This window comes from Diceros bicornis, chromosome 5 (assembly GCF_020826845.1).
Source record: "Diceros bicornis minor isolate mBicDic1 chromosome 5, mDicBic1.mat.cur, whole genome shotgun sequence".
In the NCBI taxonomy this organism is placed as follows: domain Eukaryota; kingdom Metazoa; phylum Chordata; class Mammalia; order Perissodactyla; family Rhinocerotidae; genus Diceros; species Diceros bicornis.
The window spans coordinates 60,684,779-60,694,574 of record NC_080744.1 but is presented as its reverse complement, the minus strand read 5'-3'; the positions used below and the strand labels follow the sequence as shown (position 1 = coordinate 60,694,574).

The window sequence follows — 9,796 nt, the reverse complement described above, 5'->3', positions numbered from 1 at the left end:
AATGAAATAAAAATCCCTGTAATCTCTTTTTCTTTTTTTTTGGCTTGTGCTGGGATTTAAGAACTAGAAAATAAAAATAAGCATAAATGAAATAAAAATCACTGTAATCTCACCCCTCTCAAAGTCAATGTTAATATTTTGCTGTATATTATGTAACTTTTCATTTTGCAAAAAGGAATCACAGTGCACAAACTGTTTTGTGACTTGATTTTTTTCATTTTTAAATCTGTCCAGAAATATTACTTTAATATAGAAATGACTGCCATCTCAGCACTGTCCTACACATGATGGGTTGTCAATCATCTATAGATAACAAACCTTTCAGGATGTAAATCCTATCAGACAACCAGGGAAAAGCATTAGGTAGGTACCAAGTAAGTGAGCACGCACACTTTTCTAAGATAAACTTTTTACACTGAGTTCAATTTCACTTCACTCAACAAAATAGCTCAAAGAAAAGTTATATATTTAATTTATGTATCTTTTCTTTAACTATATATTTTGTTTTATAAAATAAGGCTTCATTTTTTTAACTATGCTAAAATTAACTAATCTCCATTTGAGAGCAAAACATAGTTTAAGAAGAAATAATGTCAGATATTTTACTCATCTGATTTTATGCAACATTGTTTCTGAAACACAAAAACAGTGATATAGAAAATGCTATTGCATTAATTCTTTTAGTTAATACTATTTCAAATTAAATACTTTTTAAAAGGTATTTACATCTGGGGCTTAGTCCTACAATTGGGCTTGGGTAAAACTGTTTTTAACAAAATTGCTTTCCATGTCAAATTGATATGCCTGTTTAGGGTTTTTCTCTTCCATCAGCATTTTTGAAACCAAACTCTCTTTATACTATATGCCCAGATTTAAAGGGGCACTCAAAAAAAAAAAAAACTACCATTCAAAGAAATTTTTTTTCATTTCTCTGGTTGTAGGATTAAACTGACCTATTGACTATAGAAAGTAAAAAGAAAATTAAAGACTTGCACTGCTCAATAACATCTGGTAAGCCTTTTATTGATTACTGATAAAAAAGCCATATTTCTAATGTATCAAGTCGGCATTTATGTTGTAGAAAGAACTAAAACGTAAGGTACTTAATACATTACAAAGTATTCAGAGAGAACAAAAAGCAAACACACTACCTCAGAGAGGACCCCATCAGCACACCTCACTTGAAATGCACCTGGCTGCAGGTCACCATGTTAGTAAAGCACATCCTTTCTTCCAGGCTACCGTTCAATGTTAATTCAGAAAAATCTGTAACCAGAAAGATAGTGAGATCAGAATTCCTTACCATCCTACTGGCTTTTCTACCATGTATACTGCTGAATTTTACAATAATCTAGAGGTAGTCTGAATGACGTATGTCTTTTACTTTAAGAGAATTCGTTAGACAAATCAGCAAGGATAATTCTTTTAAATAGTAAACCCTCTTGATGCATCGAAAATATGATTAAACAAACTAAAATATAAAGCAGATTTTTTTAAATTACGTATTTTTAATTTGGGAACCTACTACTTTATTTTTCGTGCCTCATCCACTATGGTTAAACATTGTCTTTTTTCCAATCTTAACACATATTCCAGACAACATTTTCACTGAAGATTTGTAGTCTGAGAGCTAGAGGCATATCCACATTTTTTTCTCCTGAGGACTACTGTATTTCAAAAATAAATGGTACAATTAACATTTAGATGAGATTACGTCCACTTCCTTGTAGGTCATCATTTCAGTTTCCATATTCTTACCATTACCAACATTCATTTGCTGAGCACCCACTGGGTGAGCAGCACTCTACTGGACACTGTTTTTCTCCCCCATTAACTCCAAATCATTATTCTCTCTTCCCATGGCAGCTAAAAGTCCACTTTTCTCTCAAGTCTTCTTGCTTGATGTCAAGCTTGATGTCTTGTTTTACTCAAGAGTATCCTACCATTAGACATCCTAAGCTAGTATTCCACCTAATCACTCAGTCCAATGAAACAGCAAGTCTAAACTTCTCAAATGCTTATGATCTCTGGCAAAAAAATAAATCATTATTGGGCTTTAATATTTACATTTGGGGCTTTGTTTGAATAGCCCATGATTTTTACAAGTGAGGTCCTCCAACAGGTGGTCTTGTTTTGAGCCAAAGGTCACTGAATAATTTCTAGACAAACACATCAAGAATATACGATGGGTAGAAGAGCTTATAAAGTTCAAGCAATATGAAGTTTGAGTGTTTCAAAGCACGCAAATATACGATTTCATAAGAATTCCTTATTTTCATAAAAGGAGTCATTGAACCAATGCACTAGCAAATTGTTTTAACTCTAACATTTAAAATCACTAACTCTTTCTGAAGCAACTTGCATCAAAAAGACTCTAGAAGATATGTTCGGTTATACTTCACTTATGTAGCATCATTGGAAAACGGTGTTTAATCTTACATGAATTTCCTCATAACAGAGGTTTAATCTTTATGTAATAAAATTTATTTTAAAATGGCATTTAAAAAATGTATCACATATATTCATGTCTAAAATTTTCTTTTTAATCGTAAAAGTAATACATCTTTTAAAAAAAACCTGAAACAGACGTAGATAAAATAAAAGAGTTTACTTTGGTGGTTGTCAACCTTAGTGGCGCAATGGACTCACCTGGAGGACTTGAACAGTTACTGATGTCCAGGCTCTACCTCCAGAGATTCTGATCTACCCAGTCTGGGTATCAGGACTTTAAAAGCTCCCAGATGATTCTAACGTGCAGCAAAAGCTGAGAACAACCCCTGCTCGCACGGTTCCAGACCTCAGGGTTAAATGCGGCTGGATCCTGCCAGACCGTTTTCTATGCCCCAGTCTCTGTGTTTTTCCAGTCTTGTGTTAGTGTAAACAATACCACAATTAATAACCTTGTTCATAGGTCTTTTTGCACATGTCTGACTATATGTGTGGAATAAATTCCTATTAATGGATCTGCTGGGCCAAAAAATGTATTTTTTTAAAAAATTTTGGTGGATATTGCCCTCCATGGAAGCTGTACAACTTTACACTCCAATCAGCACTGTGTGAGGTCGATTGCCTGTTCCCCCATATCCCTGCCAGCACTGTGACATCAAATTCTTTTGTCTTTGCTAGTCTGACAAGTGAAAGATGGTATCTACATAATACAAAATCGCATTTCTCTTATTATAGGTGGAGTGGAACACCTTTTATTTTTAAGATGATATTTGAATTTCCTTTTTGATAAACTTAATACTACTTGCCCATTTTTCTACTGAGTTATTAATATTTTTTCTTACTGATTTGAAAGTTCTGTATATACTAGGGAATGTAGCCTTTTCTGAACACGAGCTGCAAACTTCTTTTCCTAGTTTATCATTTGTCTGTTGTTTTGCCTCTGGTATTTTTTGCCATGCAGAAATTTTTCTATTTTTTATATAGTTGATTTTCAATCTTTTATAGCTTTCAAGTTTTATATCATACTTAGAAAAGATAGCATGATTTTAAATGATGGTTCTCAGGAACTTCTTTCAGTTTCTTTAGGACTTTTACAGTTCAGCCATATGAATAGAGAAGTTCCCATTATGCCTGAATCAAAATATATCTTGAGGAGAAGAATAAACATTTTCTGGAAATAATTTTGCAAGGTATCCATCACTGAAATAGGAATATTTGCATTCCCAGCAGTGGTTGACTATAGGCCTTTGAAATCTTCTTGAATTCTGTCTTAAAACCATGAGATGTGATTTTGGATAATCCTTGCAGTATTTGAATGCAGCATTTAAGACCTATACAGATAAGAGACGACAGCACCATACCATCCATATGCATGAAGGTAACAGTTTTATAGGTGCTTACTGAAGGAGGAAGACTTGGGGGGGCAGCTAATTACACCAGAGGCTAAAAGACATTCTTTGATTGAGACAGATCATCTCTGATAGAATATTAGAAATCTTAACCCTTATTGCAGCCACAGAGAAGACATTAGGGCAGAAATATCATCACTGTTGTAAAGAGTGCACGAAAGAGTGAAGCATGAGCTGGCATTTCCATCTTATAACCAATTTTCACACCTATGTCCCTATTGCTTTACTTCTTTTAATAAAAGTTCCTCTATCCAGGATAATGAGAAAAAGTACTCTTTCATGATTTTTTTCCCAGAATAAATTTGTTTTATAGCTAGAGTTCAGGAAAATTACTTAAAACTGGGCACAAGAGCTGTAATAATGATCTCTACCAGTAAACTTTTTATTTTCTATTGGAATAATTTATCTGAATAGATTATAAATCATCTTTACCCAATTTGTGAAAATTCAGATGGTCTACAGGTGGGCTGTCACTCAGTTGCCAAACTGTTTTCACCTTCTTTTGACCACTATTGATCTCCACTCTCCATTTCTGGGGCTTCTCACTAAGGAAAGAAAAAACATCAAAGGGGAAAAAAAACATAATTCCTTCCTTCCTTCTGTAGTCACTTAGTCAAGTCCTTACTGATAAGCACTGAGGAAGAAGAGAGCAAGACGTCACAATTCCCATCCTCAAAAAGCAGTCAAAAGAGTGAGAGAAACACGAATATAAATGACAACAACTAAAAAAAATTGCTATAATAGAGGAATACCAAATGTGGTAGGGGACAATAAAAGAGAGGTAATTTGGGGGCTGGCCTGGTGGCGTAGTGGTTAAGTTTGCACGCTCCACTTTGGCAGCCCGGGGTTCACAGGTTCGGATCCCGGGTATAGACCTACACACCACTTATCAAGCCATGCTGTGGAGCCGTCCCATATACAAAGTAGAGGAAGATGGGCACAGTTGTTAGCTCAAGGCTAATCTTCCTCAGCAAAAAGAAAAAGATTGGCAATGGATGTTAGCTCAGGGCCAGTCCTCCTCACCAAAAAAAAAAAAAAAGAGAGAGAGAGAAGTAATTTAACTCAGATTGGGATTGTAGAGTAGGAAAAGAATCCTCAGCGATTGTGGCCATTGAGCTGAGTATGAAACTATAAGGAGGAGTGAGTTAGTCAAGCAGACAAGGTCCAGGAAGGACACGTGCACAGGCACTGAGAGGTAAGTGTGTGGAGTGCCTGAGAAAATGCAGTAACACAGTATCTCGACTCAAAAGGAGAGTGGGAAGATGTGCTGGCACATAGCCAGAAAGGCAGAGGCCAGCCACAGAAGACCTCACAGACCATGCTAAGGCACTGGAATACTGTCCTAAAGGTAAGGGAGCCATTTAAACAGAAGGAAGTCACGATGGGATCTGAATTTTAGGAAGATCACTTTGGCAGTGACATAGGGAAGGAAGATAATGGAGGCAGAAAGGGCAGTTAGGAAAAAGGATTTTACCATACATAGCCCAGGTATGACATGACCAGATGCGAAATGAGGCAACGATCACGTGAAGACGTAGAGAAGCGGATGGATTCAAGAGTTTCCAAGAAGGTCAGGACTTGGTAACCATTTAAAGGAGGGAGGAAGTGACAACAATGAGTAGAAGATGAGTCCTAGGTTTCTGTTTTGCGCATTAGGTGGAGATTAATACTGGTCACTTGAGAGAGGAAATATAGGAGGAAGAAAAGTGTTAGGAAGAGGATGAGGGGTTTGGATTTAGTCTGACCTACCTACAGGATGGTGAAGTTGGGCATTCACATCGAACAGGCATCTAGAAACACGGGTGTGAAACTCAGGAGAAGCTGGGATACGGGGTTATGAATTCTCATTAGCCCAGAGGAACTGAGGCCTTGAGCACGAATGCAGTCACCCAGGGAAGAGAGAAAGTAAGAAAAAGGGAGGGCAGAAGATGAGGTTCTGGTGAAAACTCAATATGAAGCAGGCAGAGGAGGAAGAACTGGTAAAGAGATCTAGTCTCAGTCTTGGAGGGCGCCAGAGAGGTAGAATTAAAACTTAAGACAGAATGTTATGTCTCAGAAAGGAAGGAAGGGGATAGGTTCGAGAAAGCAACAGAGGTAAATGCCAAAGAGCCTTCTAAGTGCTTACTGAGGAGAAAGAATTGGAGGGCCAGCTAACTACACAAGGGGCCAAAAATACTCTTTTCCTAGAAAGCGTCCACTAGATTTGGTGATTAGACGGCCACTGGAGGCCTTGTCAGAGCCGTTTCAGGGGAGTGATGAGGTTTGGCTAACAGGCAACTGAACAGAGGGTATAAATACAGTGGCTTTCGTACAAGAGAAATTTCAAGTACATTCTACGCCGAGGGAAGAGTCAGGGAAGACTATCATTGAGGCAACTTGCTGTCCATGGGGATGGGCAGTCTGTCATCTTAGCCTCACAGCCCAGACTCCCCACTCCCAAACCTCCTCTCACTCCCACAGCCACACTCTTGACTGTGTTGTCATTAGCCTGATCACTTGCCTCACAATCTGTCATTTCCTCTCTGGCTATACTTTCTGCCCTACTCTGTGAAGGAATTACAAATGGAGAGAAAAAGCAAAGACTAGAGGCCCAACAGCGTACAGAGAGCAGACAGAAGAAGGTCTGGGAGAAGGAAGAGGGAGCAGTCTGCCAGACTACGTCCCGACAGTGGGATCAGATGGTCATGGCTGCAGAGGTGAAGCAGCTCTGGATCATGAGGTCCCCATGGAACAGAGATCGAAAGTGATTGGAATCATGCCTGGACTTAAAGTATTATTTAATTATTAAATTGCTTACCTTTGATATAAGTTTTTTATAGCAGTTGGTCTGACTGGCAGCTGAAAAATGTGTTGCTCATCAAGAGGATTTTGTTTATAATATTTTATGCAAGATCTAAAAAAAAAGAACCTCTTTTGGAAAAAATGCTACTTGGAGACAAAAGCTTTCCTGTACCTGTAGTCTAAAGCTCATAAAGGAAGCATTTTATTGAATACCACCAACCATAACATCAACAATATAATAATTTCAGAGCCACAAAAGTAAAAAACAAATAAAATACAGCCCCCCCCCAAATTAGGTTATGTTTTTTTTCTTTGAAAAAAAAATCTCATTCACTTTTTAAAAATTAACAGTGGACATATTTCTCATAAATATAAAATATATTTAAGTTGAACTCAAGTAAAGGCTTAAGTGGGGAAAAAGACGTATGAGAAAGAGAAAAACAAAAAGAGGCAAAAGACAGACACAGCCTCCACGGTGTGCTGAGTCTGGAGAATTAACGAGTTAACTACTGATCTTTAATGGGAAAAAAAAACAATAACAATTTCAAACTTTTCCCTTTACAACTGAGGCAAATTCTAATTTTGGAAAAGACAGTGGTTCATTTCCTTCCACAGGGAAAAAGAAATCCAGTCTTTCCACCAGACAGTTCACTTATTTCCAGTTGGAAACCTCAAATGCACATAAGACACAGCAATTCACGTATGAGAAATATTCCAAACCGTTTTTAGTCAAACTGATCGGCAGAATCTCTCTTACAGCAATATTACTGATAGCAGTCTGGTAATAATATTCGATTCCCTTCAGTTACCACTGAGATGGCTGGCAATGACTAGTTTGGCCCAAATTTATAAGGATGTAAAGAAAAAAGAAGTAACTAATATTGTCAAACACCTCTTAAGTGTCAGGTACCTTATACACATTACCCCATTTAATCCTAACAACAAACACATAAGGTTATTAGATCTTTTTATTGATGAGAAAACAAGATGCAGTGAAAGGAAACTTCCTCGGCAAGTCAGGAAGTGCTCAAGCCAAGTGTCAAACCTGATTCCTTCTGAATCCACGAGCCTTTCCTTCCTAGGCAGTGACTCAGAACCATTCTGCTACTGTGCAGACAGGGTGCACAGAATCTATCCTAACTGATAATGCAAATGCAGATATTTGGGCTGCAACTATTTCAGAAGAGAATACATTTTTCTGTAAGTAAACAACAGAGAAATACTTACTGTGTTAAAGAAAAGAGGAGCTCGTGTTGAAGTTTAATGAAAAGCATGCAACTGACTAGTATTTCTAGAATATGGTGGAGTTTTTGAACACGATAAACCTGTTCTTGTATATCAACTGATGGAGAAATGAAATATTCCTGGAATGACAAAAAGTACAAGCAAAATAGGGACTTAAAGAACAAGTGGAATCTTTGGAAAGAATATGGCTATGCCTGTTAAACCTAGGTTTGGATGCTTGATTAATAGGGGGAAAAAAAAGACAGGAGGCAGCTAGATAGCTTTCCACCTTTCAATACTCCTCCTCAAACTAAACTGTAAGTAAAGTCTTCATCGAGAATGTTCTAAGCAAACCATTATACACATTCTCTGGCAAAGGCAAATCACAGAACTGCTTCATCAAGGAGGCCCAAGTGAGTAACTAATTGGAAGTTATGGAATGAATGGCAAATCCACAACGTAATTCTTACCTTCAACACACTTGCTAGGTTGATGGAAGTATCTACCTCTAAAAATAGATAGTAAACCTGAAGTACCAAGAAATTACACAAGTGTATTGATAAGCTTGCACTCACATATATTACTGGTAAGTTGGTATGACACTTTGGAAAAGAAATTTGGCAATGTATGTCAAGCATCATAAAATGCTCAGAGATTCTATTTCTGAGACCCCATGCTAAGGAAATAATCCATGGCAAATATGATAGATGGAATTCTACAGTGACCCCCAAGACTCCTGCCCCCCGGAGTATACATCTTGTATAATTCCCTTCCCCCTGAGTGAGGCCAGACCTGTAAATATGACAAGGTGTTACTCCCATGATTAGGTTACTGGTTGATCGACTTCTGAGTTAATCAAAAGGGAGATTATTGCCTGGTCATTACTCTAATCTAATCAGGTGAGCCCTTTAAAAGAAGGTGAAGCATTAGAGATGTTCTCCCACTGGCTTTGAAGAAACAAACTGTCATGTTATGGAGAAGGCCACATGGCAAGGACCTATAAGCAACCTCTAGAAACTGAGACTGGTCCTGGGCCGCCAGCTAGCAAGAAAACAAGGCCCTCGTCACAGGGCCACAAGAAAATGAATTCTGCCAACAACAAATGAGACAACCTGGAGGCGGATCTTTCCCTAGTCAAGCCTCCACATGAGTATACAGCTGGCTGACACCTTGATTTCAGCCTTGTGAAACCCTAAGCAGAGGACTCGGCTAAAATGTGCCCAACTCCCAACCCCTGGAAACTGCCAGATAGTAAATTTGTGTTCATTTAAGCTTCTAAGTTTAGGCAGTAATAGAAAACTAATACAGTAAGGGAAAAGTTACAGTCATCTCTTAATTAATTGGGGGTAAAGGCAGGGGGGTAGGAGATATCCATGGATAATCCTAAATTACCGTTTAAGGGAAGCTAGGCAAAATGTGATAAATTAATTTAATGTAAATTCATTTATAATTAAATCCAAAATATGGGGACATATTTATTTGTCTTACAAAGGTTATTCCAAAATGTGAAAATAACACAAGTAGGAAAATACGCATGGGCCCAGGAAGGAAGTACCCCAACACAGGCTACAGTCTACTCCATTACCTGCACCTGCCACCCATATTCCCAGTGGTCTCCTGACAGCTCTGGAAGTAGAGAGCCCCAGGATCTTCTTTGCACAAAGGAACATGCCCAGATTGCCTTCCCCCTTTGATTCTCTCTGCCCATGCTACAACCTAGGCCGCTCTACCTCTGCCTGCCCACAAGACTGCACAGAGAGAGGGTGACACAGCCTGACGTCACTGATTACTTGGAGGCAGTGTAGCCTAGTGAGTGTTTCTCAAGGTGTGGCCTGCTTGAGAAATGCAGAAAACCAGCCCCCCAAAGATATCCATGTCCTAATCCCAGAACCTCTGAATGTGTTACACTTATGGCAAAAAGGAATTAAGGTGGC

The 9,796-nt window shown here is 38.3% G+C and overlaps 2 protein-coding genes across 6 annotated transcripts in view; one reads left to right on the top strand and one right to left on the bottom strand.

Annotated features, from left to right (window-relative positions):
- TIPIN (TIMELESS interacting protein) overlaps positions 1-9,796 on the top strand; it is a 246,128-nt gene that overhangs the window by 86,931 nt on the left and 149,401 nt on the right. The gene's annotated exons all lie outside the window — the stretch shown is intronic.
- The window catches only part of ZWILCH (zwilch kinetochore protein), a 33,522-nt gene that overhangs the window by 159 nt on the left and 23,567 nt on the right, over positions 1-9,796 (bottom strand). For 3 of the 5 annotated variants that reach the window (XM_058541906.1, XM_058541902.1, XM_058541905.1), the window contains 4 exons: positions 7,866-8,002; positions 6,655-6,750; positions 4,290-4,402; positions 1,152-1,266 (listed from right to left, as the gene is read on the bottom strand). In XM_058541906.1, coding sequence (XP_058397889.1) covers positions 1,178-1,266; positions 4,290-4,402; positions 6,655-6,750; positions 7,866-8,002 — 435 coding nt within the window. In that variant the 3' untranslated portion in view covers positions 1,152-1,177. Of the gene's footprint in view, positions 1-8; positions 64-1,151; positions 1,267-4,289; positions 4,403-6,654; positions 6,751-7,865; positions 8,003-9,796 lie in introns of those variants that run through there. The other 2 variants (XM_058541903.1, XM_058541904.1) reach the window with 2 other exon arrangements.